At 36.7% G+C, this 15,363-nt stretch overlaps 1 protein-coding gene across 1 annotated transcript in view; it reads left to right on the forward strand.

Moving 5' to 3' along the window:
- Positions 1-13,968, forward strand: part of EXOC5 (exocyst complex component 5) — a 34,445-nt gene extending 20,477 nt beyond the window's left edge. The window contains exons 13-18 of the mRNA XM_005880556.2: positions 1,528-1,636; positions 3,575-3,695; positions 5,368-5,454; positions 10,690-10,798; positions 10,996-11,211; positions 11,834-13,968. Of these exons, the coding sequence (XP_005880618.1) occupies positions 1,528-1,636; positions 3,575-3,695; positions 5,368-5,454; positions 10,690-10,798; positions 10,996-11,211; positions 11,834-12,022 (831 nt within the window). The 3' untranslated portion in view covers positions 12,023-13,968. The remainder of the gene's footprint in view (positions 1-1,527; positions 1,637-3,574; positions 3,696-5,367; positions 5,455-10,689; positions 10,799-10,995; positions 11,212-11,833) is intronic.
- The last annotated feature ends 1,395 nt before the right edge of the window (positions 13,969-15,363 follow it).

Consider the following 15,363-nt stretch of genomic DNA (forward strand, 5'->3'; position numbering starts at 1 on the left):
GATATGTTTCTGTCTCCTTTCACTCCGTATAATTATATTGAGATTCATCCATGTTTTGTGTATGTATTAGTATGTTCCTTTTCATTTCTGGGTAGTATTTTATTGCGTGTATGTACCTAATTTGTTTATTAATTTACCTATTGATGGAAGTTAAGATTGGTTCCAGTGTTTGACTATGACGAATGAAGTTGCTATGAACATTCATGTAATATGTCTTTACGTGGTCAGTGCTTCCATTGCTCTTGGGTATATACTTAGTAACGATATGGTAGTAGTCATCAAGATACTGCCTGTTTTTCAAAGTTATTGTTTCATTTGACATTCCTACCAGTAGTGTGTGAGTGTTCCATTTTTTCCATATGATGTGATCTCCAGTATTTGCTATGATGAGTCTTTTTAATTTTAGACAATTTAATAGGGCGTGTAGTCATACCTCATTATGGTTTTATTTTTGAATTTCCTAATAACTGATGTTGAGTATCTTTTCATGTGTCTGCATTCCACGTTGGGTGGGACAAAAAAAAGCTTTACAGTTGTTCATATGGAAAATAATAAATAATACAAGAATAAACTCTGTGCTCACAACTGTAAACCTACACTTACCAAACCCTGTATATATATTTTTTTATGTATTTTTGTACATTTGTAAAATTAGGTTGTCTGAATTTGAGAGGTAATTTTCTAACTTTTTAAGTGATATTTTATTTTCTCAGCATAACTACTAATAATTCTTTTACTGAATAGTTAATCAGCACCAGCATCAATATCAAAATGAACATATATTATTGTGGGTTTACTATGTGCTAAATATTATGTTAAAAGTACTTTATGGTACATGCATTTTCATATTTTATTCTCACCTCAAGACTAGGATGTAAGTATGATTGATATTATTCCCACCTTGCAAATGAAGAAGTTGAGGCTTTGTAGGGTTAAATAACATCTCAAGGGTTCACTCAACTAGGAAGTGATGAAGCTAGGATTTGAGCCTTTCGTATTTTATAGCACATCAGTTTATTGATTTCCCCATCTCATCCCCCAATAAAGAGTACTTTTTGTTTTGAGTATTGGTGGCTCAAACTTTTTTGACCATACCCCCCAATGAGAAATGCACTTTACATGGCAGCTCAGAATATGTACTATATGTGTGCGTGTGTATGCATGTGTGTATTTCATGAAACTATATTTGGTTTTACTGTGTACATCAAGAGGGATTTTATTATATTTTATTTTCTATTGGTTCTCTCTCCCTTCTCGTCTCTTTCTTATCACAATCCACTAATGGGATTGCAATCCAGGTCAGAAGAACATTATTGATCTAGTCTAAGCCAGGAGAGTTGTAGGCAAATATGGAGCATTGTATGTATGTGAGAGAGGCACTGGAAGTGGGAAAGAAGAGGTGTAAGTTATTATTTTGATACCCGAATACTGATTACATCTTATACAAAGTTGATTGCTGAAATAAAAATGTTGCCTTTTTTTAAAGGTAGACTTGAGGAGTGATGTATTTGTTTTTTGTTTTTAAAGCTCTCTGATCCTTCTGATTTACCAAGGAATGCCTTTAGAATTTTTACCATTCTTGTGGAATTTTTATGTATTGAGCATATTGATTATGCTTTGGAAACAGGACTTGCTGGTAAGTATATTTGTGCTATAATTTGTATCAAATTCCTTTGATCCTGCTAGGTTAAATTATATGCATGTTTTACATATATTCAGCTCTATGTCGAATTTAGTTCACTGCAATGAATAATGCTTTTTGAGCTATAATGCAAGGATTTGTCAGATGCTGAAAGCTATACAAAGACACAGTTCTTTCATATTGCTCACATCAAGCAGGACAGGGTAAAATTCCAGAAGTGAAATGACCAAAGTGTGTTATAAATTCTTAAGAATTCTATACATGTAAACTGTTTTCCTAAAGGCTTTTTACTTCACTAATTTACACTGCTCCTGGCATGTATGACTGTGCCAGTTTTTCTGCACATCATTAAATACTTTTATTGAAAACTTTAATAATTTAGTGGTTAAAATATGTATACATACCTTAATTTTCATGTCTTTCATGAATAGCAAGGATTAATATTTCCTACTTGTGTATTGATTTTACTTTTTTCTTTTGTAAGTTTATGTTGGAGCCTTTAATTTTCTTATCAGTGAGTGATTTTGTCTTTTGTGGGAAAATAAAGCACCTTTGATTTTCATTTTTAAAACTTTGAAAAAATCATCATCATATAAAGAACTCTAGGTATTTTTATTTCCTCATTTCCTGTGAATATTTTTCCTCATCCCTTATGTCTTTTATTTATTTATTTTTCCATCAGATAATTTTTCCCCAAAGCTTTGTTTGCTCTTAGATAATACAGTATATTTTGGATTTGACTTTTTTTTTAAATTGAATGTATTGGGGTGACATTGGTTAGTAAAATTATATAGGTTTCAGGTATACAATTCCATAGTACATCATCTGTATATTGTATTATGTGTTCACTACCCCAAGTCAATCTCTGCCCATCACCATTTATCTCCCCTATAACCTCTTTTATCCATCTTCCCTCTCCTCCCCCTCCCCCCCTTCTTCCCCTCTGGTAATCACCATACTACTGTCTGTGTCTGTGAACTTCTTTTTTTTCTCTTTGCTTAATCCCTTCACCTTTTTCACCCAGCCCCCAATCCCCTTCCCCTCTGACAGCTGTCAGTCTGTTCCCTAGAAACGTAAGTATCCAGGGTTAGAGGGACCTTAGAGTTTATCTATTACTATTACTCTTTTATAAAAAAGAGGGAATTGAAATTTGGAACAGTCAGCTGTCCTTTGGGGGGCCAGAATGTGGAGTAGCCTGAATACTATTCTGAAAATTAAGAATTTATTTTGGCCTTAGTTGGTTTGTCTCAGTTGATAGAGCGTCGGCCTGAAAGGTCCCAGGTTCGATTCCAGTCAAGGGCACATGCCCAGGTTGTGGGCAGCTGATCAGTGATTCTCATTATTGATGTTTCTGTCTCTCCCTCTCCCTTCCTCTCTGAATTCAATAAAAATATATTTTAAAAAAGAATTTATTCTGTAAACAGTGAGGAGAATATTTTGAGGCAGTAGTGGAGAATATGGTGAGTGAAATAAGTAAGTTTAAATATGTTGAAATTGCATAAAAAATAAACAGATTTGAACCACGAAGCTAGTTTTAAAATTGTTTTAACTGTTATCAGAGATAAAGAGACCTGGCTACAAGAAAAATGGTAGAAGTGTGTTCATGACTCAAGTGATTCATTGGGCACAAGAGAGTGGAAAAAGGAAGAAACATGTATAGTTTAAGATGATGCATTGATTGATTGATTTATCTCAGCAAATAATGAAGACTGTAGATGGTGAAAAATTGGGCATAAAAACTTTGGATTAATTTTGTTATGGTTATTAAGTTTAATTTTACTTTTCTGTGAACAAAAATCATTGTTGATTTATTAAGACAGTAATTACTTTTATTCATGTTGTATATACAAAAACCACATTCATTTTTCTTTTGCCAAGATGAACTTCTTAAAGTATGATTCTAACATATACACACATGCCTTCCAACTTTAGGAATTCCTTCTTCAGATTCTCGGAACGCAAATCTCTATTTTTTGGATGTTGTGCATCAGGCCAATACTATTTTTCATCTTTTTGACAAGCAGTTTAATGACCACCTTATGCCACTAATAAGGTTAGTTAAATTTTCTTTGGTATTTCAGTAAATATAATATTCTACAAATTCTACAATTTTTTTTAAATATTAAAATACATGTTCATAGTAACATCAAATGGAAAGGTGTGAAATTAAAAGTAAAGGTCTTTTGCCTTCTTCCTTGTCTCCTATTTTCTGTGGTATTCATTTTGATTTATTTGAAAAGACTGAATCTCATGTCATAAACCTATATCTGATGTGAAAGAAGATCTCTAGCTTGTACCCAATTGTAACATAAAGACATACAACACAAATTTTATGAGAGTAATAGGATAGATTTTGATGAGGCATTAAGTAAAATTTGGTTTATATCTTCCTATCTATTTATGTGAATTTTTAAAGCACATGAGGATTAACCTAAACATTGTATATGTTAACATGCTTTATAAACCTTTATGTGTACTTTATTATTAAAGAGGAAAACTATTAATATAAAGGATAAAATTTCAGGCATTTTGCTGTAAACATTGATATGCCAAGACATTAGTCGAGAAACAATCCCAAAGATATAAATCACTTGTGATCTGTGAATTACACTTTGAAAGGAAATTTACTTATTCTCATAGCAGAGAATTCACATAACTACTAGGGAAGCATATTTCCTATTATTTTGGGTTATTTTGATATTTAGGTAGCATTCAGAAGGCAAATATTACTGTCAAGTTTTTTTTGTTTTGTTTTGTTTTTAATATAAGAAAGCTAAATACAATTGTTGGTCTCCAAATTTTAATTAGTATAATTTACTATGTTCTTAAGACTCTGGTGATAGTCTGTAACTTTTCTTACGATTATAACAGATATTTAATAAACAAGAAAACCAAATAATTCCAAAATTTCAAAATCACATTTTTATATTCTTAAGGGATGGCTTCTCAGAGCTGAAAGTAACAAATCTAAATATTGCTTTTCTCTATTAACTTACTATTATAATGAATACTAAATACAGTTGACTCTTGAACAATGTGGGGGTTAGGGATGCCAACCCCCCTAACTTCTCCCTCAGTAAAAAATCTGTGTATAACTATTGACTCCCCCAAAACTTAACTACACTAATAGTCTGTTGACTGGAAACCTTACTGATAAAATAAATAGTAGATTAACACACATTTTGTACATTATATGTATTATATGCTGTATTTTTACATTACAGTAAGCTAGAGAAAAGAAAATGTTATTAACAAATTATAAAGGCCTGGCTGGGCATGGCTCAGTGGTTGAGCATCGACCTATGAACCAAGAGGTCATGGTTCGATTACTGGTCAGGGCACATGCCAGGTTGCAGGTTTGATCACCAATGGGGAGCATGTAGGAGGCAGCCGATCAATGATTGATGTTTCTATCTCTCCCTCTCCTTTCCTCTCTGAAATCAATAAAAATATATTGTGTGTGTGTGTTTTTTTTAAGAAAATCATAAGAGAAAATACATATACAGTATTTATTGAAAAAGATCCATGTCTTAGTGCACCCACACAATTCAAACCCATGTTGTGCAAAATCAACTATAATTACTTTACTACTTATGCAATTTTTGGATTTGAGAGCATATTAAAACATGTATGTGTATAAATGTATATAACAATACACATATGAATATGAAAAACTTCGAATTGTAAGGCTACTAATGTGATTTTTTTCTTTAAACATTCAATAGCTCTTCTCCTAAGTTATCTGAATGCCTTCAGAAGAAAAAAGAAATAATTGAACAGATGGAGATGAAATTGGATACCGGTATTGATAGGCAAGTAGTTAGTTATACTTTTTCTCTTACATTTCTAAAAATTATAAAAACACCATTTTTTATATTATAAAAGGCCAGTGGCCGGAACGACCAAACGACTGGTCACCAGGAAGTGCATGGAACACCTCTTGGTCCCTCCCCACGGCCCATGAGCTGCTCGCGGCGGTGGGGCAGGGCTCGCGGCTCATGTGGCATGGTGGGGCTCGCGGCTTGTGTGTTGCAGTGGCTCGCGGCAGCGAGCTACTCACGCGTGGTGGGTCTGGGGTCCCACCATCACTGCGGGTCTGGGTCTCGCGTGACTTCACATGCTGCGCCTCTAGTAGTAGTATAAAAATGGTTTTCAGAAAAGAAAAAAGTCTCAATTTTACCATCCTGCTATACAATTTGACTTTATTTTTACATGTTGCTTTTATCCTTCTTAGAATATTATTTTTATTAGTTCCTTAAGTTTATTATTTCTGGAAGCCAGTATATTTATATTTACTTTTAAACCAAATTCAGTTAAAAATTTTTTTGTAACGCCCCCCCCCCACACACACACACTTGTTCCCTCTCACTCCTTCCTTCTTTCTCCAATATGTAACAGAGGATTTTATTTTCATTTAGAATTTTCAGGCTTATATATGAAATGCTTTAAGTAAATATACTACTAATTTTCTAAGGGTAACTTCCACTAAGTGAATGCAAACTCTACATTCAAAATATTTTTATAATGTTTATTGTAGTTAATTACCTATTCTTAGTATAGTGCAGTGGGTCTTTTTTTTTCTTTTGAGATCATGGTGGGCATATATTTATTGATGATTATAATAGCTACTATGTATCAAGCATTTGCTATGTGCCAGGCACAGTGAAATAATCTTTGTATTATTTCATGTATTAGGTAGGAAATATTTTTCTATTTTACAGATGAGGAAATGGAGGCTTAAAGAAATTAAATAATTTGCTCAAGATTACTCAGTTAATGTTGGTAGAGCTGGGACTCAAATTCTTAAGCCCATTGTACTAGGTCTGGGCATATCTTTCTTTTTTACTGTAATTCTACTCCTATCTCCTATTCAGGAAAGTATGTTTGAATGCAAGTCTAGTTACTGTGCTGTTATGAAGAAAACCTGGAATCCACTTTATTTTATTATAAAGTAAATAATTTTTACTTTATTAGTACTAACAAACTTGCGACTCACTTCCTAGTTTTCTTCTAAGATCAAGAACTACCATAGAATATGTGACAATAAGGGGAAAAAATAAAATTGAAGAATAAAACGAAAAACAGGATGTTACAGAATTAACTACTGAGACTGGTTTACTGAAGAATTAGAAGAATTCTAGACACTGGTCTCTCCCTTTCTTTTTAGTCAGGACCACATGAGATTATTCATACATAAAACTTCTTTTAATAAAATTATAATGTATACATTATGTACATGATAATCATTACTTAAAGAACGTATGTGTTTTTATAATCTAAATCCCTCATGCTAACTTGTTTCTTGCTTTGCCTCAAGACTACCTGAAAATCATGTTTCAGAGGTGGGGAAGTTGAATATGTTAAGCCTTCAAAAGTATAGGAAGTACAAATTTCCTAGTTGTCTTCTTCATATATATATTAGGTCATTTATTTTTATCTTACATGTAAGCCTCAGTTTCAGAGTATTTACATTAGTTGTCTAATTGAAGGCACAGTGGTCTGTGGTGGTCTTTTGAATGTGAACTTCAGTTCTCCTTTACCCATGTATGGTGAGGCCAAGAGGTGCGCTCATCTTTCACCTGCATCCCTGCTGATATTTTCAGACCAATATCTATCTACTGTTAGGCTCTTTGCCTTTGAAGCTCACATCATCTCCCCCCCCTCCCCCCACACACACACACACACCTTTTTTGTTGTTGTTAATCCTCACTTGAGGATATTTTTTCCATTGAGTTTAGGATGGGTGGGAGGGGGCGGGAGAGAAAGAGAGAGAAACATCAATGTGAGAGAGAGATATCAATTGGTTGCCTCCCCTACCCCGACCAGAGCCGGGGATAGAACCTGCAACCCAGGTATGTGCCCTTGACTGGAAATCAAACCCCCTACTCTTTGGCTGACACTCTAACCATTGAGCAACATCAGTCAGGGATCCCCCCCCCCTTTTTTTTGCTGTTATCTCTCATTTATATCAGTTTCCTAAATTTGTTGAGGCTTTGGGCATCTGATTCACAATTTTTCTTTAAATCTTAAGTCTTAGGTTATTTCCACTTCCATGTGTGTGACACAGTCATTTTCTTAATAATCTTCACATTAGCTATCCATTTTCATATCCTGTTTAACCTTGTTATCACTGGTAACAAAAACCTTGAATCTGAGTAATCCCACTCAGTGCTCACAACCTCCTTTTCTTCCAACCTGCTTTCTGACCTCAGAGGGAACTCTAGCCCTTAATATTGTCATCATTTGCTAGTCTCTCATTCTTTTCCTAGCTTTACTTGATTCATTATTATGCTTAGATTGCTTGATTCATCCTTGAATTACTCTCATAATTACCCTAAAATTCATTTTATTTAATATTCTAAACTCTGGATCAGTGCAGTCTTTTTTTATTCTTATAACTAGGTGACTGATTACTATTGGAGAATATCACATAACTCAAACATTATTGGGGTTCTTATAAACCCATGCTAGGTGTTCAGTGTTACTTGTCCCCAGCCTCCTGCTTGTCTTCAGACTATGAAACTCATGTTCTTCTCACCTGTTCTTCCATATTTAGCCATTCTTCTTAAGCCCTCCATCTTTCCCCCTTTCTAAGCATTATTTATATATACTTGTTAAGGAAGTATGTATATACAGGCTTCTAAGATTTAAATGAAGTATTGGGTAAATGAATCTTTACCTCGTTTTGAGCACGAAGCTAATAAAACCGAGAGTTCTTTGACATCAAGAGAAATCCAGAGTCTATCAATAGTAAAATAGTTATTTGTTTTTTTAAATATATTTTTATTGATTTCATAGAGCAAGGGAGAGAGACAGAAACATCAATGATGAAAGAGACTCACTGATGGGCTGCCTCCTGCATGCCCCCTACTGGGGACCGAGCCCCCAACCCAGGCATTTGCTCTGACCGGGAATCAAACTGTGACCTCCTGGTTCATAGGTCGATGCTCAACCACTGAGCCACGCTGGCTGGGAAGTAAAATAGTTTTCTGGTGATATTAAATTAAGTAACTTTAATTTAGCCCTGGCCAGGGTTTCTCAGTGGTCAGAGCATCAGCTTGCGCACAGAAGAGTATTGGGTTTAATTCCTAGTCAAAGGCTTGTATCTGGGTTGCAGGTTCATCCCCGCCCCAGTTAGGGCCAGTCCGAATGGCAACCAATTGATGCTTTTCTCTCCCCCTCCCTCCATCCCTTCCACTCTCTCTAAAAAGCAATGGAGCCCGGCCAGTCAACATGGTGGGCTCGATCCCTGGTGGGGGACATGCAGGAGGCAGTTGATCAATGATTCTTTCTTATCATTGACTAGTGGCCCAGTGCACGAAATTTGTGCACTTTAAAAGGGGATTACTTAGAGGAAATATTTTAATATTGCTATTTGCCCTTTCTCTATAATAGAAGTGTCAGAGGTGAAAGAAAATTAGTAAAATGTATATGAAAATATTCCTCCTGTCAGAGTCTGGGGTGCACCACAGGACCCAGAGTCAAGTCCCCGCCCACCAACATGTGCCTGAAAATCGCACAAGACCCAGACCCAGACCCGGACCTGGCTGGCCACCCCGCATTGGGCTAGATTCAGACCCGGCTGGTCCCACCCTTGTCAAGCCTCGTCAGGCGGGGGGCACAGCCTCAGGTCCCCTGGCCCGGTGCCAGGGCGGGGAGTTGCGGCCTGAGGTCCCCTGTCAAGCCCCGCTGGGCGGGGAGTGCAGCCTCAGGTCCCTAGGCCGGGCGCTGGAGTGGGGGCGCAGCCTCAGGTCCCCCGGCCCGGCGCCAGGATGGGGTTTGTGGCCTCAGGTCCCCTGGCCCGGTGCCAGGGCGGGGAGTTGCGGCCTGAGGTCCCCTGTCAAGCCCCGCTGGGCGGGGAGTGCAGCCTCAGGTCCCTAGGCCGGGCGCTGGAGTGGGGGCGCAGCCTCAGGTCCCCCGGCCCGGCGCCAGGATGGGGTTTGTGGCCTCAGGTCCCCTGGCCCGGTGCCAGGGCGGGGAGTTGCGGCCTGAGGTCCCCTGTCAAGCCCCGCTGGGCGGGGAGTGCAGCCTCAGGTCCCTAGGCCGGGCGCTGGAGTGGGGGCGCAGCCTCAGGTCCCCCGTCAAGCCCTGCTGGGAGGAGGGGCACAGCCTCAGGTCCCCCGGCCCGGCGCCAGGATGGGGTTTGTGGCCTCAGGTCCCCTGGCCCGGTGCCAGGGCGGGGAGTTGCGGCCTGAGGTCCCCTGTCAAGCCCTGCCAGGTGGGGGCGCGGCCTGAGATCCCCTGGCCTGGCGCCAGGATGGGAGGTGAGGCCACTGGTCCCCTGTTGAGCCCCACAGGGGCGGGGGAGAGGGGGCGGCACAGCCTTAGGTCCCTGCTGATTGCTTGTTAAGGCTTGTTATGGGAACTCAGCCTCCGCTGTGGGTGCAGCCATCTTGTGTTACGGAAACCCCACCCCTCCACCTCCGCTGTGGGTGCTGCCATCTTTGTGGCGAACTGATGATCAATTTGCATATTCCCTCTTTATTATATAGGATGTTTCTATCTCTCCTTCCTTCCTCTCTGTAGTCAAAAAGATCTTTAATAATAAAAGCATAATATGCTAATTAGACCAGACAGCCAAATGACCTTCCAGATCTCCTTCTGGACGAAGATGCTGCGGCGGGGGCCAGGGCAGAAGCAGTTAGGTGCGATCAGGCAGGCAGAGTGGATAGGGGTGATCAGGCAGACAGGCGAGCGGTTAGGAGCCAGTGGTCCCAGATTACGAGAGAGATGTCCGGCTGCCAGTTTAGGCCCGATCCTGCAGGATCCCTGCAGGATCGGGCCTAAACCCACAGTCGGACATACCCCAAGGGGTCCCGGATTGCGAGAGGGTGCAGGCCGGGCTGAGGGACACCTCCCCCCCCCCCCCCACCCGGGCACAAATTTCTTGCACCGGGCCTCTAGTCTATATATAAAAGAAAAGCAATGGAAAGGTTATCCTCAAATTAGGATTAACCAACAAAAAAAAAGGAAATTTTAATTTAACTTAGTATAAATAATATAAATAAGTTAAACAGATCAAATACATGCTGTTCTCAATTCTCTAGGACATTAAATTGTATGATTGGACAAATGAAGCATATTTTGGCTGCAGAACAAAAGAAAACAGATTTTAAGCCAGAAGATGAAAACAATGTTTTGATTCAGTATACTAATGTGAGTAAAATTATTTGATATGTTAGTAAGAATATCTGCTTTCTTAATACTTGTGTTAACATTTTCATTGGTGTATCTAACTATATTCTATAGTCTGTTTCTTTTTATACTTAGATTTTAATGAGAAACTATATGTATTTTCTCCTTAGCTAACATGATACACATTTCTGTGTAATAATTGTAGAAAAATTTTACAGGCCTGTGTTAAAGTCTGTGCTTATGTAAGGAAACAAGTAGAGAAGATTAAAAATTCCATGGATGGGAAGAATGTGGATACGGTTTTGATGGAATTTGGAGTACGTTTTCATCGACTTATTTATGAGCATCTTCAACAATATTCCTATAGTTGTATGGGTGGCATGTTAGCAATTTGTGATGTAGCTGAATATAGGAAGTGTGCCAAAGACTTTAAGGTATGTATTCATAAATATCAAACTTGTAAATTGGCTCATGAACATATGTCAGACCATTAAAAGTCTGTACTGACTTATCATTTGTGTAAAGTTTATAACTTTTGTTGATACTATAATGACATATAACATTTCCTAACTGAAAAAAGTAATTATATTTCCAATATTAATACATTTTGCTTCATGCTTTATTTTAGACAAAGTCGTATTTCTATTCCACAGTCCAAATGACCTTATTGACTTCCATTACTAATGCTGTATATGTCACACATCAGCAAAATATATTCCCTCTTCGTGTACATCTCCCTGAAGTCACTTTTTCTTAAGGTTTAAATTAAGAAAAGTGCTAAATAATGATAATTAGTTCTAGTCCACAAAAGTATAAATGATTGTTACTATTGAAAGTTGACAAGATATGTATCTTTTCAGGAAGATTATAGCTAAGTTTATGTAATGATTGAAATATTTGAGTTTTAACACTACAGGAGCTTTTAAAAATTCTAATATATTAAACTGTCCCACATTAGTAAGTTCTGACTAACAGTTATACGTGAGAAGAATTTACAGAATAATTGTAAAACTGGAAATTATTTTAATGTTTTTTTCTTCTCTTATCTCAATTTAGATCCCACTGGTGTTACAGCTTTTTGATACTCTGCATGCACTTTGCAATCTCCTGGTAGTTGCCCCAGATAATTTGAAGCAAGTCTGTTCAGGTGAACAACTTGCTAATCTGGACAAGAACATTCTTCACTCCTTCGTACAACTTCGTGCTGACTATAGATCTGCCCGCCTTGCTCGACATTTCAGCTGAGGTTGAATTTATAAGGGAAACGTGTTGTACTTCAGCAGGCCTTGGTTGATAGAAAGAAAGCACAGGAAATTTCTTATGACATAGCCAACACTTTATGGAAAAATGACTGTTTGGAAAAACAGCAGCCATACCCTGGAGATTTTTTTTTTTTAATTTGGACTACTAGCCATATTTTATTTTTTCCCCTTAAGCTGATTTTTAGTACTGTCCTTGAACATACAAGTTTCACATTCTGTGAAACTACATGTCACGGTTTTCATCCTGGAAAATCTTAGTGTCAGAGGCAAATGAGATGTTACCAGTGATCCAATTCATGTTCTTTAACATAGTCCACTGGAAAATTTCAGCATCCTATTTTATCAATTTTAATGACCTTTTCCGCACTGATGATTGTTAATCAAGTTATTTTAGGTATTCCTAGAGAACTTTTTGCCTCAAAAGGTTAGCAATTGAGCGTAATTTCTGTAAATGATTGATTGGATTTTTCTGAGGTACAACTGTAATACTATTTCAAGGAAAAAGTTTTACACTAAACTAAAACGATGAGATGTTTTATGTAGATATTAGGTATGGATCAGAATATATCTGCCTCCTGGGTGAAAAATAAACACCACAACTTAAAGTTTACTATTTCTTATTTGGTAGACAGATTTTAAGTCATTGCTAGTAAATTAATAAAACTACCTTATTTTATATTTCACTTAAGATAAGGTGGAGGACCTTAACATAAGGACCATATTTATTCATTATTTTAATATTATAAGGGAAGTAAAAAAGTGAGGTATAATCTAAATGGTGTATATGAGAAATATTGACAATATTTAGCAACAATGCAATTCTTTAATATTTCGATCTTAATGCTAAATTGGAATAAGATGGGATGGGTAAATATGCAGACAGTCTTCTATTTTAAGAGGAATTGGGAATTGATAGATAACATATACCCTAAGTCTGGAGGTGAGCTTTGAAAAAGTTAGTTGCTTTTCAAATCAATAACTTCGTTATCTTTTTCAAGGCATTTCTGAACCAATTCCTAGTGAATGTAGTTAATTGAATTGGCTTAATATGGTGACTTAATAAATCACTTATAAAATTTTAAACATCCAGTGGAAATTTAGAAAGGCCATTACTCTATAAACGTGCTCTGAGAATGCATTCTTAACTACATGTAATTTCAGCTTCCATTGTATTCATAGCCTTATAGGAACAGATAAACTTTAATGTTCAATTCATTCTTGGTATTTTTTCTCTAAATAGGCTTTTTGGCCTAATTTTGGAAAACTTCTTTTAAGAATGTTTCTGAATGGTCATCCACTTTACCTGAACTTTCAGGTCTAGAGCTAGCTACTGTTTAAGTTACTGTTAACTGAATTTCCTTCTTTTTCTGTTTAGCCCAGTGTTATCAAGGTAAACAAGAGAAATGAAGTATGCCATTTCTTATTAAAGCATTTAAGAAAATTGTGGCAGCTTTAGAAGGCTGTCTAGTTTTCTGTTCTTTAGCCAAGGGAGAGCCAGAACAGGTTTTGGATACTAGAGAAAGTTATATGCTTGTACTATTGCCATTTTTAGAAAGCTCTGATGTGAATTCAAATTATACCTCTGTTACTTAAAGCCAACAATTTTAAAGCAGTAGTTTTACTGGCCATTTGAACTCTTTGTATACAGTGTCAATTTGTAAAAAATGGGGAGGAGGGACCTCAAATAAAACATGGGAGAACATTTTAAGACTTCCAAATCAGAGAAGTGCTTTAAATTATTTTGTTTGGATTAATTTTTTAAATGTACAGCATATACTTGTTGCATAGATATTTTGTTTATTATTTCCATGCTTGAGTTCTCTGCAGTATTTTCCATTATGTCCATTGACAGGGCAGTGACAAAACTCAAAAGTGAATACTTAATTTAGAAGTGTTAACATTAATGCTCAATAAACAAATTCCCTGCAATTGTTTTTTTTATTTCACTTCATATTTTACATTTAAGAACACCCATACTGAATTTCATAAATTATTTTTATTTAAATTTTTAAGATGTTCCTTAGTTTTCATAGCATAGGTCTTCTCACTTTCTTTTTTAGTAGAGAAATACTTCACTATATAATCAAGATTAGAAATTTCACCTGAACAGATTAAGAAAAAAAATTTTTTGTTGTACAAAGCAACGTGCATTCTTCATATTCCAATTTTTAAAATATTTTTATATTCACAGCCACTATAAAATTTTGCCCAAAATTTATGCTCAAAAGAGATGATTATTGAGTAAAATGTACATGGTAAAATTTCAGATAGCAATATGGAACTTTGTATATTAGTAACTTTAGCCAACGTTTGAATAAGGATAATCTTTGCAATTTTCTGCAGTTTCACATGAATTAACAGGCAATATTTAGGTAATATTTTGAAGTTGAAAATATACTCTAAAACATTGAAAATTAATTATTTTTCTAAAACTTGAGTATATTATGTTTGTATAAAATGGTACAGAAAGTGAAATACAGAACACAAGCTTAAGAAGGAAGTCTAGCCCAGCCAGTGTGACTCAGTTGTTTGAGCGCTGTCCCATATATCAAGGGGTCAATGTTCTATTCCTGGTCAGGGCACATGCCCAGATTGCGGGCTTGATCCCCAGTATGGGGTGTGCAGGAGGCAGTCGATTGATTTTTCTCTCTCTCTCTCTCTTCACTCTCCTAAATCAATAAAAACATATTTAAGCCCTAACTGGTTTGGCTCAGTGGATAGAGCATTGGCCTGTGGGACTGAAGGGTCCCGGGTTTGATTCCGGTCAAGGGCACATGCCCAGGTTGCCGGCTCAATCGCCAGTAGGGCGTGTGCAAGAGGCAGCCGATCAGTGATTCTCATCACTGATGTTCCTATCTCTCCCCTCTCCCTTCCTCTCTGAAATCAATAAAAATATATTAAAATTATATATATTTATTAAAAAAAAGATCAGACTTTCACCAAAAAGAAAAGCTGCTAAGTATCTTAATTTATGATATATTTTAAGCCATTTTCCTTTTAAATATTTTATTATCTGGCTCTTAGTGAAATAATTTCATTATCAGCCAGTAGATTGATTCAAAGTGGAGAATGTACTGCTCCCTTAAAGTGCCTTTTTCTTATCTGTGACGAATATTTACATGTATCCAGATAAAGAGATACATGTAATGTATTTGGTTCTTGAAATACCACAAAAGCCCTAAAGGTGGTCATGTTTATAAGGCAGTGCCTAAGGCATGCTTGAATTGTATGTGAGAGTAATTAATTAAGGTTCATTCAGTGCATAATTTGTTAGTGACTTAAAAAGTTCACATCTGGTAGTTATACTTTTTTAATGCAAAAATA

This window comes from Myotis brandtii, unplaced genomic scaffold, assembly GCF_000412655.1.
Source record: "Myotis brandtii unplaced genomic scaffold, ASM41265v1 scaffold640, whole genome shotgun sequence".
Taxonomy (NCBI): domain Eukaryota; kingdom Metazoa; phylum Chordata; class Mammalia; order Chiroptera; family Vespertilionidae; genus Myotis; species Myotis brandtii.